The 18,171-nt window shown below is 45.2% G+C and overlaps 1 protein-coding gene across 1 annotated transcript in view; it reads left to right on the forward strand.

Annotated features, from left to right (window-relative positions):
* APLF (aprataxin and PNKP like factor) overlaps positions 1-18,171 on the forward strand; it is a 472,148-nt gene that overhangs the window by 280,850 nt on the left and 173,127 nt on the right. The window contains exon 7 of the mRNA XM_082250272.1: positions 12,980-13,278. Within this exon, the coding sequence (XP_082106398.1) occupies positions 12,980-13,278 (299 nt within the window). The remainder of the gene's footprint in view (positions 1-12,979; positions 13,279-18,171) is intronic.

An 18,171-nucleotide genomic window follows, 5' to 3' on the forward strand; every position in this document is an offset into this window, starting at 1 on the left:
ATGGACACACACTCACTGCAAGCAATTTCAAACTGAGTATCAAAGAAAGAAGAGTGATCAATGGGGTAGCACTGAGCTTGGCAGACAGCAGAGACATTTTTTAAGGATGAGGGTATTATGCAGCTCCAGCAATAGACAGTAAGATCCCAGGAGGTGAATGTGTAATTGGGTGCATCCCCTAAGTGCCACACATTAGAACCGCATACTTACAACATCCCTGGGGTAGATTGCATAGTTCCCTGTCAAGCTGCCATATGCATTGTGTATTTTTAGCACAGTTCAATGTTGATCAACAAGCTCCCCCCCCCCCTTAAAGCTCCAGACAGGACTTCTGCCTTGTGGGTGTGATGGGGTGGCCCCGGGCGCCGCTTGCTCAGCGGGATGCCACAGTATTCTACCCATGTGTCTGCATTGCATTGCAGAGAGTAAGCCCTCCCATTGGATGGGCTCCCCCCACATCTTGGAGATATAAAAAGAGACACACATTTAGAGCCCCTTCAGCCTTGATGTGCCTGAGACTGCACACATACACCAGATCTAATGTTTCTCCTGAGTAAGCAAATTCAATATCTGGGAAACACATTAAGAAGTAATCTCAATCCTCCGAATGTATCGGCTACAAAATTGAAACCTAAGTTAATATTAGATACCAATATGTAGACATTGATAATCCAACAAGAAGCTTTGCTATTGTAGGAGATATTTGATGCATCCGCTCCTGAGGAAGTGGAGCAAATCCACAAAACATGTCAAGCTTTTCTGGATGCAGTCATGCCCCTTTATAGACAGTTGAATATATATATATATATTTTTATTCAGATCATACCCTACAATTCAGGTTTTTTTTGTGATCTTATGACATTGATAACAATCAGCTTACACCATATACTGCAGGGTGCTATGTTGTTATTTTTATGTATATTTGAATTGCAACACATTATTGGTATATTCATGTATTCAAGAGAATAAACCAATATGTCTTTTTTTACATTGACTTAATATTTAGTTGTGCCGCACGTGCCTCATTTAAAGTCCCAAACTACTCTTTTTTTGTACCTCCTTGCAACTGGGACTCGATTGCAGTGTTGCAGACTTGGGGTTGCACAGACAGGCATCTGCATCACATATGCCAAGATCATCCATGATGCTGAGATTACATTACAGTTGATAAATGTGAACTTGATTAATATATAGAATGCTTTATTTTATATTATTCCTATTCTCTGAGATGTCAGCTGAAATAGGTTTTCACAAGATGTCTTTCAGGACATATTCAGCAGAAAATAATTTGAATTCTTTGAAACCATTGAGGAACAATTCAATTCAGGGTTTAAGATTATACATTGTCAGTTTAAAAAGTGGCTTGTCTACATGTCTCGTAATATCCTGTCTTTCGAACGTTTTTGAAAAAATTCAGTTTTAAAACCTGTATTAAACTAAGGATGACAGCACTCCAGCTTACAATGCAACTTATTTTTCTCTTTCGTTCATCGAGGCACACAGGAACAGTAGAATTCAGGAACACAGGGTTATATAGCCACCTTTAAATGGAAATGGACACTGAGAAACCAAAAAAGTTGTTGGCCATCAAAGTATGACCCTTTCCACTCCCAAGATGCGTCAGGATTTTGCTAGTGTCCTAGGAGGATTTGTTGTGCACAATTTTATTATTAAGATTATTTAATCTTTTCTCAGACTTTTTCCTTATACTGCTGAGCTGGGACTTGTTGTACAGCTACCTGGATCGACTGATTCTCCGCACCACCTTGAAGGCTGTACCGAGAATCAATTGTAATGAGAATTGTGGGGCTAGCCTGTAATGTGACCTTCGGGAGCTGGGCTCTGCTTGTGGTGCTACCGAGATACCAAGTGTACTGATTTCTTAGCTGAAGAGCACTGTAGAGTTACAGGGCTCTGGTGATCCTGATCCCTGAAGTCTCCCAAAGGAGTATGCCACAGGTGAAGTTTGCCTGGAATGTGACATATTTACTAGGTTTTGTATATGGCACTCTCAAGTACCTAATTACTGTGTTTGTTGACCACAGAGCGTATTCCAAAACCCATGGATTCCCATGGAAAGTCTGGGGCTTGTCCCCATATGAGCGTCACATATAAACATTTTTTCCCTGTTATTTCCTAATAGGGGTTAATACACTGAAGAATTAAGTGCTACATCACTTGTCTGTGTCACGCTTGTATCCTACTGCCACTAAGGTGTCCCGCCACAGGTTTTATCTTGGTTTGTCCTTTCTACTGTCTCATAGGAGCCCAGTCATCCACAGCCATATAACATCTCCTGCTTCCGCAGCTGGTTGTTTGTACCCCGGGTTTTTTTTCTGTGTATAACTTTGCCCTACTTGTACCAGTATGATACTAAGCAAGAAAGGATTTGTCCCACAAATGTCTTCAGCTCGTGATCTTCTAGCAGCTCAGGGGCAGCCTGCAGTGTTCCTCCCAGGGAACCCGATGCCAACTGTGTATTCTTCTCAGTTTATCTGATATTTCAGTAGCCGTTGCAGCCATGGATCAGTCAGTTGTTGATGGGGGGGGGGGTTCTCTATTCCATTTTGGATGAATTTGTGCTTGAAGAGCCTCATTTCTGTTCTTATTGACGAGGTGTGTACATGTTTAAAACCAGAGAAACCTGCATCTTAAACCACCACGTTACCAGTCTGGGCTCCCTTACAGGTCCCATTAATATTAAAACATTTTCAGTACATTTAAATCTAAGAAATAAGGCCAAGCCACTGACATCACTTCCGAGTCTATGCCCCGCGTCACTTCTGGGTCTGTGGAACGCACACTGGCCCTGTGGTTTGTGGGCAGGGGTGTGCAACCCAATCATTCAGCAAGTGAGCTGTTTGTGTTAGTGCCTTCCTTGCTATGCACATCTTGATTTTATTTATTGATGTTTATTAAACATACTACACTATATACTTCCCTTCTGGGCTTTTTTTAATTGCTTATTCCTGGTGAATCAGCAAATTGGCCCCAATTTCCTCCATAATCTGGATCTGATTTTGAGAGTTTGTAGGCCACTTTGCTGGCTGCATTGGTCTGGTGAGTGCATAATCTACTTGCACGCGGTGGAGCACATTGAATTTTAAGGAGATACAATCATTCAGTTATTCTTTTTATGGACACGTGATTGGCAGCATCTACTGGCATTTTTGGACTTTAATATTTATGTGCACATGTTTATACTCAGTTTGTGGAAATATTCATATTGTTGTTATAATGTGGGTGAATTGGATCACCTTTATCTCATAAGGCTAGTGCCTATCTTTGTTTATTTTGTATTTCCAGTACATTTGTTACTGAAACCTATTTAGTACAGAGATTGAGTTACTCCTGACATAGTGGAATACCTAGTCGATCTTCTACTGAGAGTACAATCAGCCTGTGCAGGCAGGCTGACTGTCAAATTATGATAGGCACAGCAGGAGATTTGTCCATCTTCGCTGTACAGCATAGATGGAAGAAGCTTTTTTTTTTTTTAAGTTTGCAGGCTGAGCACAAACAAACGAACAAACAAAAAAAAAAAAACTTTTGGTGTATTGCTGTTTGATTTTTCTGATTCCTCCCTGTAACTTAGTATTTTACTTGTTGACGCAGTTGTTAATTTTCAGCTTACTTCTAACTGTGCAGCAAAATTGGAATTTAGAGGGTTGAGACAAGCCATTTACCACTAACTGGGTCGCTTACAATGGTCCGATTGTATTCTATTGGTTAAAACTAAAAACAAATGTTCTGTAATTGCTTAAAAATTGTTAGCAGAAATTATGCACTAATTTGTTAGTCACTTATGTAAAGTAAATATAAATATACTAGCCCACCTAACACAACCTAAAGACTGCTTTGTTAATGCTAGTGACAGATGCACCATATAGCAAAAAAGCTAGGGCAGAGCATATTGCACACATAATTAACAATGATGGGAGGATGGTTACAGAGGACACTGAAAAAGCAACCGTGCTGAGCGCTTTTTTCTCGCCAGTCTTTACACAGGAAAAGGAGGGGTACACTGACCATGACTATATCGTTAGTAGTAATACACAGGAATTGCGGCTATGGCTAACAGAGGGTGAAATCAGGGAAAGGCTGGATAAAATTAACACAAACAAATCACCAGGCCCGGATGGCGTACATCCGAGAGTACTCTAAGAACTCAGTAAGATTATGTCTAGACCACTGTTCCTGATCTTTGCTGACAGTATTATGACAGGAAATGTACCAGGGGATTGGAGGAAAGCTAATGTGATACCGATATTCAAAAAAGGGCAGAGGCATGTCCTGGGAAATTATAGGGCTGTCAGTCTGACATCGATAGTATGTAAACTTCTGGAGGGGATGATAAGGGACTATATCGTAGAGTTTGCTAAAGACAACAACATCATCAGCAGTAATCAGCACGGGTTTACAAATGGGCGTTCTTGTCAAACCAATCTCTTAACATTCTATGAGGAGGTGAGCTGTGAGCTAGATAGGGGGAGACCAGTGAATGTGGTGTACCTGGATTTCGCTAAGGCGTTTGATACATTTCCCCACAAGCGCTTAATTTATAAAATAAGGTCTGCAGGCATCGACTGCAGGGTTTACTCTTGGATACGGAACTGGCTAAAAGGGCGTGTCCAAAGGGTGGTAATAAACAGCGCATACTCAGACTGGTCTAAGGTGGTAAGCGGGGTCCCCCAAGGCTCAGTCCTGGGACCAACCTTGTTCAATTTATTCATAAACAGCATTGAGGATGGGATCAGTAGTTCTATATCAGTTTTTGCAGATGACACAAAATTGGGCAGGGCAATAACTGCACAGCATGAAGCAGATATCCTACAGAATGACCTAGACAAAATAACAGAGTGGGCAACGACATGGCAAATGAGGTTTAATGTGGAGAAGTGTAAGGTTTTGCACTTGGGGACTAAAAACATAAAAGCACAATACACGTTAGAGGGGAACCCTTGGGGGAATCAAAAATGGAGAAAGATCTGGGAGTCTTGGTAGAGGATAGACTAGGCAATAGCATGCAATGTCAAGCGGCAGCTGCCAAAGCCAGCTGAATATTAGCATGCATAAAGAAAGGGATATATTCCAGAGATAAGACTATAATCCTTCCACTTTATAAAACTCTAGCCTGACCACATCTGGAGTATTCTGTCCAGTTCTGGTCGCCAGTTCTCAGGAGGGATGTGTTGGAGCTGGAGAGAGTCCAGAGAAGGGCAACTAAACTAATTAGGGGATTGGAGGACCTTAATTATGAAGAGCATCTGCAATCGCTTGATTTATTCTTCCTGGAGAAGAGACGCCTGAGAGGGGACATGATAGCAATTTATAAATATCTCAATGGTGATCTCGGCATAGAAAAAAAGCTATTCAGTCGAAGGGATTGCATGAGGACTCGAGGGCATACAATGTGATTAGAGGAGAAGCGTTTTTTTTTTTTTTTTTTAAACAATATTTTATTGAAATTCAAAGCATTACAAATAACAAAACTGTGAGCAGTGGAGCAAAAGTACTTCAAACGGTATAATACTAGTGACAACGCGCTCTGCCAAGTGCCAATGCTGGTCGCAAGGAATTTCCTGGGTGGAATCGCAGGATCAATTTTCTGCAAAGCCTAGGGTGTTTTGTGTAACTCTGGGGGAGGGGGGGGGGGGGGCTTTACAGAAAAGGAGCAAAGTATAGCCTGGTGTCAAGGAATGACATGGGGGGGAGGGAGATGAGGGAGAGGGGAGGGAGGATGGGTGGTAGGCATCATATTTAGTAATGGTAGGGTATCAAGACCGCCGTTGCTACTCGTTTGGGACTGGGCTGCCCACCGTAGTCGAGCGGCCCAGTCCTGAAAGCTCAGAGGAGCCCGTTGTCACCTAAACAGACTTATACATAACAGTGAGGCATCAAAGAGAGGCTAAAACTTATTCATACTACATAGGGAGATTACAGTTGTGGAGAGTGCTGTACACCGGTGCGTTGTAGTCCACTAAGTCAGTAGTGGTGGGATCTTAGATCGAACAGAGACGGGAGCTGAGTATCCTTCAGCTCTCATGGGGCAGGTGGACGATAGACAGTTCCATTTGTTGTCAAATTTTTTGTGAGACAGACTTGGGTCGATGGAGAGACCCACAGATTCCGTGGTTCTCAATGCAGACATGGCAGTGGACAATTCTGAAATTGTGGGGGCAGAGTCCAAAAGCCAATGACGGAGTATCAGCCTGCGGGCCGACATTAGGCAGGACACTATCCAGGATTTGTGTAAGGTCAAAAGCTTCCAATTTGACTGGGACAAGGAGGTGGAGTCTTTGTTCAAGCAGTTAAAAAGTAGAGGGTATATATCATGGGGGAGTAGTACCCCGGTCATTTTGGCAACATACCTGGTCACCTTATCCCAGAAGGATGATATGTGGATACACGACCATAGCTTGTGAAGAAGGGAAGGGAAATGTTCATTGCATAGAGTACAAAAGTGGTGGGTAGCGTCAGTAGACCACCGAATGTGCGGGAGGTACGCACCATGTAGGATTTTAAATTGTTGTTCCCTCCAGAATTCGTTGGAGACGTACATACGGGTGGTGGTGTATCCTTGAAGGATCTTTCGATGTGCGTCAGAGGAGTGGAGCGCCTTGTTCCAGGGCTTGGCTATGGAAGCCGAAATCCCCTTCAAGAGTTCCTGATTTAGAGGCTTGTATAGCTGTGATATCCTGTGCTTTCCCTGTTGTATCCATGTGTCCAAAAGGTTCGAGCGAAAACGTTGTGAGGGAGTATTACACAGGTCAGATACATAACTTATACATTGCCTGAAATAGAGGTAATGCCCTGGAGGAAGGCCGTAGGCTTCCGCAAAGCTGGCGAAAGCCAACGGTCTGCCCGTGTGTACATCAAACAGTTGGTGGAACCGCTCGATCCCCTTAGAAGACCACATTTCGTAAATTGAGTGCTGCTGCGCCTGTGGGAACCCGGGGTGGCGGTGTATGGGTAGATACCTTGACAACCGCTGGGGGGTCCCCAGCTTCTTCCGCACTTCTCGCCAAGCCGCCACTGTGTCTCTTATCAAGATGTTGTTGCGAAGGGGTTGTGGTATATCCCCCGTCCCACAGTGCAGCAGCGCTATGAGGTCACATGGGGCCACCATCTGCGTCTCCAGCGACCAGTTGGTGTAACGCGAATCCTGGCTGAGCCAATCTAGACATCCCCTCAAGAGGCATACTATGTTGTATAGTCTCGTGTTAGGTAGATCCACTCCCCCCTCTCTTTTCGGTAGGTGTAGTTTGGTGAGGGAGATGCGAGGTCTCTTCCCCTTCCATAGGAAGGTGGACAGCGCTTTGTGTAGTCTAGTGACATCAGTGTGTTTTAAAAGCAAGGGAATGGTTTGCAGCGGATACAATAACTTGGGGAAGGAAGTCATTTTGTAAAGATGGCATCTTCCGAAGAAGGACAGCGGTAAGTTGGCCCAAGTTTTCATTTCAGCTATCATTTTATCGAGGACTGGCGTAAAATTTAGGTGATAAATTGACGAGGGGAAACGGCCTATTTTAACCCCAAGGTAAGTTATGTGAGATGTTGCTATACGGAGAGTTGAGGTGTTTGCCCACGACGGGGTACTCGTCGTGTTGAGGGGCAGGACTTCACTCTTGGTAAAGTTAATGCGCAGACCCGAGCACAGACGATAGTCAGCAAACATGGATTGGACTGTGGGTATATCCTGGCCCGGAGCCGATGTAAATAAAAGGACGTCATCAGCAAACATTGCTATACGAAGCTCTTCGGTGCCCACCCCAATACCATGTAAGCCTGGGTGTGCCAAGAGGGCCCTAGATAGCGGTTCCAGCGCTAAGTTGAACAAAAGCGGGGAAAGCGGGCACCCCTGCCTCGTCCCCTTGAATAGACGAAAGGACGGGGACATATGTCCCGCTATCACCACCTGTGCTGCTGGGGACGTGTACATCGCGCGGATCAGGTGGAGAAATTTACCGGAGAAGCCCAATTGGAGAAGCACGCGATCCAACCATTGGATATTAACGTTATCGAACGCCTTTTCGGCATCGAGAGTTATGATCGCTGTGTCTGCGCTCGGGTCTGATTTTGCCTTCTCCAATGCGAGAAGTACTTTCCTGATGTTGGAGGTCGCTGACCTACCCTTCGTGAACCCCGCCTGTGAGGGGTGAACGAGAGTAGGCATTATGGATGCCAATCTGTCCGCCATCAATTTGGATAACAGTTTGGAATCTACATTAAGTAGTGAGATCGGCCTATAAGAGCCCGGGTCTAGTGGGTCCTTACCTTTTTTGTATATCAGTTTGATGTGGGCTTGGCTGCCCGTAGGAAGGTAGGGATGGCCATCCAGTATATGGTTAAATACAGACAGCAGTGTCGGTGCTACCGATTCCATTGCTAGCTTGTAAAAGTCTGGCGTGTACCCGTCGGGGCCCGGTGATTTCCCCGGTGTTAGTGATTTGATGGTTTTGGTCAATTCTTCCAAAGTCAATGGGGCATTGAGCTGCGATAGTTGGTCTTGAGTAATAGTCGGGAGGCCGATTCTGGAGAGCCACTCTGAGGCCATCCTCTCGTCCATAGGCTCATGGCTGTACAGGTTTTGGTAGAATTGAGCAAAAACCCTATTGATGTCTTTTGGGTCGTTCACTATTTGGCCATCAGTGTCTCTGAGAGCAGACACCTGAGTAGGGGTAAAGGGACCTCGGCACAGAGAGGCCAAGAGCTTTCCCGGTTTGTTACCATAACAGTGGAATTTCCATTCCTGGTGTGATCTATATAGCTGTTCCCTCTTCTCGGCCCACTCATCAAAGACTGCCTTAGCAGACCGCCAGCGGACTATGTTTTCAGGGGAGTTGCGGCTGTGGAGCGCAGCCTGGGCCGCTCTCAGTGAAGAGCTGGCCGTCTCAAAAGATTTGGATAGTGTCTTCTTATATGCCGCGGCATAAGATATAAGACGACCTCTTAGGACTGCTTTCCCTGTCTCCCAAAGAAGGGTGGGAGATACCGAGGGAGATTCGTTTTGTGTAACAAATTCTGTCCAGGCCGCTTTGATGAGGGAGGAGACCCCCGGGTCTTTAGCGAGATATGAGGGAAAGCGCCAACATTTCGCAGCAGGAGTGGAGTTATATAGGGTGATGCCGACTGAGACTGGGGCGTGATCAGATATCGCTATGTCATGTATGAGAGGGGATGTCACATAAGCAAGTACATTGGGATTCGCAAAAATGTAATCGATTCTGGAGAGCGACTGGTGGGGGTGAGAATAAAAGGAGTATTCTCTCCCTTCAGGGTTGTGTAATCGCCACACATCGGAGAGGTGTACGCTATCTGCAAATTCCCGCAGCAACGAGGAGGGACGTGAACTTGGGTTCTGGAGGGCTCTAGCGGCGAGGGATCTGTCCTCTGCCGGGTCCATTAGTTGGTTGAAGTCACCTGCTACTAAAAGCGGTAGATGAAGGAAGGGAGCTAATGTCTGGGTTAAAGACTGAAAGAAAGGCGGTGAGGGCGTGTTCGGGGCGTAGACCCCCGCAATTGCCCATTCCCGTTGCACCGTGTCTAGGTGTATTATCACTATGCGTCCCTCCGCGTCAGATTCCGTGTGTTTGATGGTAGCTTGCAAGTTCTTGTGAACGAGTATTAGGACCCCTGCCTTGCCCTTCACTGCCGGAGAGCCAAAAACCTGACCCACCCACAACTTGCGCATACGATGGAAGTCCTTCGCTTCCAAGTGCGTTTCCTGTAAAATCGCAATGTCAGCTTTCAAACGCTTCAAGTGTCTGAGAACTGCCATCCTTTTGTTAGGTGATCTAAGTCCCTTAACATTCCAAGATATGATACTCATGGAGGGTCCCACGGGAGAGACAACTCGTGATGATTAAGGGTTATCTGTGGGAGCACCCCTAGTGTTATGCCTCGTGACGGGATGCCCAACTGGTCAAATAGGTCAGATAAGGAGGACAACGAACGGTGGGTGAAGGTAGATGCCAAGGGAATAGGCAAAGGTAGAAGAGTAGGCCCAACGTGAGCCAAAGGGTAAACCAGCAAGGAACAAAAGATAAACATGTAGAACTTCACTTTTTTCCTCATGTAAATGAGCTCACGCATCGGACAGCGTTACCAGGTCCAGTGTGGTATGCCCCGCCTTGGATGATCAATAAGCAGTAATTGAGGGATGCTGCTTAGAACAAAAGCGGGAGGTCCCCGACGTAGTAGCAGGGTCACACAACACTGGAGAGGGAAAGCTACAGAATGGCGGCGACCCGCGTGCATGGTATATCCCACGCAGGCGGGTCGGGCCTATGCATTTAAAATGGCATCTAATAACAAATATGCAGTAAAGAGACCCGTAAGGGGTCAAACAGCCATATCAGGTATACTGAACTAACTACGACTCATCCTAGCGTAACTGGGAAAAGAATAAAGAAAATGACAGTTGTGTGTAATCAAATTTGACATGTATAGTTACCAGGTGCCAGTCTGGGGCACCGACGTTGGGAAGCACAGGATATGCACAGGGCGAGTTCGTTGGAGCATAGTAGACAGTTATCAGTTATCAGTCCGGCATCAGGTGGGCCATCAGCGTGTTCTGTGGCGGTAAGAGATCCGTTGCTTCTTTGCTGGATCCTTTCTGGGGCTCTGCTGTCCCCTAGCCCCCTGGGGGCGTTGAGGTGACGGTGTGGACGGGGGGTCCAGGGTGAGTTTGTAGTGGCGTTCCAGAAAGTGGTAGGCCTCGTCGGGTGCCGAGAAGGATTTCTGTTCTCCGGATAGGTCCGCTAGGCGAAGTATGGCTGGGTATGCCAGTGTAAACTTAATAGACTTGTGGAACAGGGCCTGACAAATCGGTTGAAAGGCCTTCCTGCGGCGGGAAACCTCCTGGGAGTAGTCTGCGAATATCAGCAGCTTGTGGCCGTCGACTTGCAGAGCCTTGGAGTTGCGGAAGGATTTTAGAATATTCTGCCGGTCCATATAATTCAGGTATCGCACGATGATCGATCGCGGTGTGCGTCTGTCATTGGAGGGGGCCCCCAGGCGATGAGCGCGTTCCACAGAGCATGGCGTCTGGATCCCCAGAGCCGCAGGGAGGCGTGCTGAAGCTATGTCACACAGAGTTTCTGCTCCATAGGTCTCTGGCAGTCCTATGATCCGGAGGTTATTTCTCCTAGATCTGTTCTCCAGATCATCCACTTTATCTAGGAGATACCTCTGTGTCTGCCTGGCCTGCTGGTCCATCGCAAAAGAACCCTGTAGCTCATCCTCCAGGTCAGACATTCTGTGCTCTATTTCTGTCAGCCGATGTGCATGGTCTCCTATCTCCTTCTTTATCTGGGCAATCCCCTCAGAGATGGCTTTGTCCACAGCGTCCTTAATCGTGGGGGACAGCAGGGTGGCCACAGCCTGTGCCAGGGAGGATATCTGTGCCTCGGGGATGGATGTGGTGGTCTGGTGTGGCTGTGTCAGTGGCGCCTGAGGGGGGGCGGCGTCCGCCATGTCTTCCTCAGAGTAGGCCGCATTTGAAGCCGCGGGCTTGATTTGGGCCGCCGGCGGAGCGCCGCCGTGATGGAGGAATCGATCCATAGCGATCGGGGTCCCGGGTCACTGGCTGGCCGATGGCAGCAAGAGCGAATGCGGATGGGCAAGTATGCAGGCTATGTGGCCGGTTTGTCCTGGAGCCGATGTCCCGCGCTGCCTCCTACATGGGCGCCGGAACCGGAAGTGAGGAGAAGCGTTTTAACCTCAGGCAACGTGGGGGGTTCTTTACTGTTAGGGCTACAAGATTGTGGAATTCTCTACTACAAGAGGTGGTTTCTACGGGAAGTATGGTGGCTTTCAAAAGACTCTTAGATGTACATCTCAAGGATCAGAACATTCAGGGGTATGTGAGATGATTACGGCCACACACACTTACAAAGGTTGAACTGGATGGACTATTGTCTTTATTCAACCTCACCAACTATGTAACTATGTCATTGTTTTTTATTTTTGCCTTTAGTGGCAAAAGCTGTTGAAAATCTGTTCCCAGCTTCTTCATCCCTTGTGATAATATTTATTGCATCCCTTTTGATACTGTTCAGCGCAGCAGAATATATCAACACTGCTCTGCCTAACCAGATAGCTGCAGGTATCTTTCAAAATGTCACTCATCTGAAACTCCTATTACAGGCATTGTTGTACACTTAAAGAGGATCTTCAGGCTACAAATACTGTAACTGCTGACTTTGAATATAAGGACACTTACCTGTCCAGGGATCTTGCGTTGTCCTCACCAGAGCTGATTCTTCAGTCAGCTTTGGGTGCAGGTGCCTGCATCTCTAGGAAGGGAAACAGGAAGTGAAGCCTTGCAGCTTTACAGCCTGTTTTCTACTGCGCATGTGTGAGTCACGTTGCACCCTTTGAATGGTTCCGTAGTCTTCTAGGACCTGTGATGTGTCCCAGAAGACTGCGGAGAAAGAAGGGGGGGTCTGAACTTCTGGCTCAGTTCGCCATGGCGATTTGAGCCGGAAGTGGGAGCAGGTACCTGAGAAAACCAGGTACCGCTCCCCCCATGAAGTGCCAAATGTGGCAGTGGAGAGGGGAAAGGTGCAAACAAGCGGAGCTTCCCCTTTTGGGTGGAGCTCTGCTTTAAGATTTGAATCATCATGATTTGTATCTCAGTAAGTCCACTGATGCATTGCTCTGCTTCCTCATGCTGTTAAGAGGGCTCATTCCTCTTGCAACAGAAAAGGATACGTCTTCTTCCATAAATGTAAGTCTCCCCTCTCTCCAACAGGGAGAATGGCTCTCCAGAAGATTCAAAGCAAGTGAACACACCTGGAAACCTAGTGAGAGATGTCTTGTCTTATCATAAGAGTCACCTATTTGTATAAGATAGTAGTCCTATATCAACGAGAACCTAAAACTAAAATACCAGTTTTGGCTGACCTGAAAATGCTAACCTATTTCACTTTTTAGACTGCATCCTTATACTAGTCTTAATATTATATTTTGCAAGGATTTGCCTGGAACGTCCCCTGATGCTGTCCCAGCAAAAGTAGAACATGAAAGCTCAGCTGAACCTGTAATAGAAAATGAAGAAGAAATGGAGGTGGAAAGTCGTGACCACTCTCCTTGTCCATCACCCAGACCAGAATCAAGCAGCAGCCTAGCTGGAAGTTCATCTACTAAACGATGTCAAACTTCAGATTCTCAAGCAGGGCAAAATGACCTCAGCCAAAATGACGGATCACCACAGACTGCACAGCAAGCTTCGAAGCGTAGAACACCTTGTATGTATGCTGAACACTGCTACAGGTATGTTAACTGCGTGTTAAATACTAAATGTATAAAGGGATAAAGATGTTACCATAAGGTTAAACAATCATATTTTACCCTGTCCTAGTTAGAGGCATTAAGCAATAGAATTCATTCAAGTTGGGTTGAGTATTTTAGGGCAAAAAGCCAACAGTTTCCTTGAAACGAGCTATGAGTGTATGTAGTACACAGTGATGTGCGTACTTGTAGGATAAGAACATTCATGTTTATTTAGTGAAGAGGAGTTTATTAAAGCTGAATTCCTGGTATGGCAATTTTTACATAGTTACGTTGGTCAAACTAGGACCGATGTAAGTATGTATGTGTCATATCTGTTGGATCCCTCTGAAAGCTGGAAATTACTGTAGAAGGCACTGCTACTACAGTGATCTTCACCAACTTCCGTGTCCTGTGCTGAGCGTCTGCCTTGCTGTCTACTGAACTCAGGAGGTTGCCTACACAGCACAGGCGCCATTCAGAGAACACTTTTATTTTCTCAGTGAATGCAATGTTGTGCTCTGATTGGACAAGGTGGAAAACACTACATCACTGCCCTGCCTCTCCACCTTATCCAATCAGAGAACATATTGCTTTTACTGTGAAAATGCAAGGTGTTCCCTGAATGGTGCCCTTGCACAGAACACAGAAGATAGTGGAGATTACTGGAGATATCTAGAGATTACTGGAGTAGCGGTGCCTACTACAGTCATTTCAGCTTCAATAGAGATCCCACAGGTATGGTGAATACATACTTACATTGGTCCAAGCTGGACCAATGTAATTGTGTACGAACTGCCATACCTGGAATTATTCTTTAAATTATTGATATATTGATATTAAAGGCAGATTAAAAAAAAAAAAACTTTCATACTTACCTGCTCTGTGCAATGATTTTGCACAGAGCAACCCCAATCCTCCTCTTCTCAGGTCCCCCCCCCAGGTCCCCCCTCCCCCGACACTCCTGGCCCCTTCCTCCTGCCGAGTTCCATTTGCTATGGGGGCACCCTGACAGACTCACTCTAAAGCTGCTGCTTGGTGTGTCCATTCACACACAGAGCTCAGCTTGGCCCCGCCCTGCTCTCTCCTCATTGCGCCACAGGCTGTGATTGACAGTAGTGGGAGCCAATGATTCCCACTCCTGTCTCAGCCAATTAGGAGGAAGAGACCCAGGAGAGTTGCTGCCCTTGTGCACATTGCTGGATCAAGATGCAGCTCAGGTAAGTATTAGGGAAAACTTGGGGGGGCTGCTGCACACAGAGGTTTTTTTACTTTCATAGAATGCATAGGTAAAGGTAAAAAAAAAACGTGAGCCTCTACAATCATTTTAAATAGTTGGACTCTAATAGTTCAAAGACCAGTAGCACACATGTTTACATATTTTCTATTCACAGCTGCTGGAAAAACTGTGGTCAGGCAGGGGAAGATGGGTCTGTTAAATTGTGGCTTGTCCTGGGCTCAAGATACCCAATTAAAATTTCCTTTTGAAAGCTGTGCAATCTAACCAAGAATATTTAATAGAGATAAAAAAGAGGATTTTGAGCGACATTTTGAAACGTGCAGAATGCATAACTACTTACATTTAATGGACTCAAATCTAAATTTCAACTTCACAATTGGTATTTTTTCTGCTACCTGCAACTGCGCCATGGTTTTTTGTTCCTTGTTTAGAAGCACCACTTTACCTATCCAATCCTCAGACCTGGAGCAGTTGCTGGCATTGGAACAATTCCTTAAGACACTGTCCGCAGTTTATAAAGAATTGTTTGCGGTTAGGCCTAAATTGATTGAAAAGTGTAGGGAGTGGTGGATGTATGTGATTAGGATGACATGTGGGACTGCTCTTTTAAATATTTGGTGTCTACAAGGACCATCTCATTCAATATAAAATTCTTCATCAGATTTATTACACCCCCGGCCAGACTTGCCAGGATTTATGTTTCTGATTTGGCAGATTGTTAGCGTTGCCAGCATTCCCCCAGCACACTTTGAGCATATATTTTGGCATTGCCCACTCATACAGCTCTTCTGGCAGGCGGGAGTCCGAGCTCTTGAGAATATTACAGCTCTTGACTATTGCTGTATGTTTACATGGTCTGGTGGAGGAATTGGCACCCGTTAGGGCGCAGAGGACTTTACTATCTATCACTCCTTTTTTCTGCATGTAAAGCGATCCTTTTATATTGGAAGAAAGCTGAGGCACCCTCATTGACATTAAATTAAATACACAACTCAAATCCCATATGGATCCTAAAGTAAAAATATTAGTAGCGCAGACAGAAAGTTCAGTCCAATAATCATAGAGTAGATACTCCAAGAGTTCATATAGTAAAGGTCACTAGAGAAAGCCAATCCACCAGGCAGGAGAAAAACACCGTGCAGCCAGAATCCTCAGAAAGCTATTGTATCCACCGTTGTGAAAGTCAGTGAGAATGGCAACTCACCGGAACAAATTGCCCACCCACTTTCATAGGTAAGGCTCACACACTGAGAAATGCTGTCATCCAAACTGGCTCAGATCCTGTGTTCTCCCTGTGGCAGCTAATGACCCCAATGATCCTTGTGCTCATTTAATCCCTTCTCTCCAAATCGTCCATGGACCTGGATGACTCGACAGGGAAAAGAGATACAAAGGCACGCACTAGTGTGATAACGTTTTAAACTTCACATTTATTCAAACCAAACTCAAATGAAAATCCACTCACAAACAAATTAAAATGCAGTGCAGTAAATGGTATACTCTCACTACATAGGGTCCATTCACGGACAGTGCCAGTACCTCTCACCCTCTCCACCTTGGTGTCAGGCAACTCCGATCACTTCGCTCGTGTCCCCCAGTACTTCCGGACGCGGTGAGGTTCACACCCTGACGCGTTTCGTCATTTCCGACTTTGTCAAAGGGCGTGAACTCACGGCGCGGCATCCTGGTACTTGTAGGAAAATATTCACACAGCTGATGCATCGATATCACGTAGACCGCCCAGCATGCAAATTAAGCGGACGGCCGCCGCAACGATCACATCCAATCAACCACAATAGTGGGATGGAGACATATTGGAAACCCTAATTAATAAGGCATTGCCATTCTATAAAGCCACATACCAAAATAGAGACTATCCCACACAATTTCAGAAGGTATGACAAGGTTTGGCTTCTTACTTATTTAAACTCACTTTAGGCCATCATAGTTGATCATAAGTCGAGTTGAGGAACGGAGATGGTATCTGACTGTGTTGGCAGTCATGTTGGATACTCATTAATCCTGTTGTGGTCGGTGATGTCAGTAGGTTAACATTGCTGTGGGGCTCCTGGAAAGATGGTATTGTCATGCTGAAATTTTTCCTAAGCTGTATCTCAAATGTACATGTCTTTTATCCTTGCACAGGTAGTGCACTAGGGGAGGGGGTTGGGGGATGTCAAAGGTCGTATTTGTTGCCCCTGTTTTCTTCAATATCTGGCTGTGCTAGTTACTTTATTGTATTTTTCAGTTTTTTTCTTTTTTTTGTATGTTGGATACCCCATTATATGTTTTCCTATATGAGAAATTAATAAAAACAATTTTGCCGGAATGTAAGCATAATATAGCCTGGCCCCAAGAGACAACATTTAAGTAATGGTCTTAAAGATATTAACTGTGATAGGAGGATGTAATTCCTTCAAATGATGTCAGTTGTTTGCTCATTGAAGAAAATAATACAGAGCTGACAGCATGCACGTGTATTCTAGTGCAGTGTGTCATGTTCTGTGCAATGTGCCTGGGAACTTCTCCAAATGAATGACAGACTTCTATCAAAGCATAGTGTTTACAAGCCATTAGTGGACTTTTAACTTTTTATATGACTGTATTTCCATCTCATTTCCATAGACTTGTTCTATTTAAGTGTTAGTGAATTTAGTATGACCAAATGATATTGAGCTTGCTCACCCTTCTTTTTTTTTTTTGTATACAAACGTTTTTATTAAAGGTATATAGGGGGAGCTTGCTCGCCCTTCTTAGCTTACCTTCAATAAAACTTTTTCCAAGCTCACTTTGTTGCTAAGTAAAAAACATTTAAACATAAGGTACATCATCATAAGGTGCATCATTGAAGAGAGTGGGAGGATAAACACCTGAATCCTGCAGAATTTGGAACATTAATATTTTAGCTAGGAAAAAAAATAAATAAAGGTAGTTTGTAGAAAATATCCTTATCTTAAGAGTCGGTTCACACTAAGGCGACACGACTCCTTACTACTTCGGGGGCGACTTGTGCATTACCATGCACCACGACTTCGGAGCGATTTGCAGGGACTTTACATAATGGAAGTCTATGCAAGTCGCTCCGAGGTCGCACCGAAGTAGTACAGGACCCTTTTTCTAAGTCGGAGCGACTTGTGTCACTCCTATTAGAACGGGTCCTGTAGCGGTCAATGGACCGCGAGAGAGCGCGACTTGTCAGTCTGACAAGTCGCGGCAGTGTGGACCGGCTCTTAATGGAGAATGTGTGAAGATAAACTGTAATCATAATCCCCAAGCTGAAGATAAATAGCATAAAATAAATTATGTCAAATTCTGTTTATATATAAATTTGATTTGATGTTGGCAAAAAAATCCCCACTTGCACTGCTCCTCCCCTGAGGTTGCTATAGTGGGTCACTATTCATAACTGTTATTTAAAGTGATTTTAAAGGCAAATTTAAAAAAAGAATCATAATAAACATGTTATACTTACCTGCTCTGTGCAGTTGATTTTGCAGAGCAGCCCCAATCCTCCTCTTCTCGGGTCCCCCGTCAGTGCTCCTGGCCCCTCCCTTCTGTTAAGTGCCCCCAGAGCAAGCAGCTTGCAATGGGGGCATCCAAGCAGGCGCGTTCTTGAGCCAAAAGAGATAACCCATCTGCAGGTCACCATAAGAAAC

Source organism: Pelophylax lessonae (assembly GCF_965119305.1).
Source record: "Pelophylax lessonae genome assembly, chromosome: 3".
In the NCBI taxonomy this organism is placed as follows: Eukaryota; Metazoa; Chordata; class Amphibia; order Anura; family Ranidae; genus Pelophylax; species Pelophylax lessonae.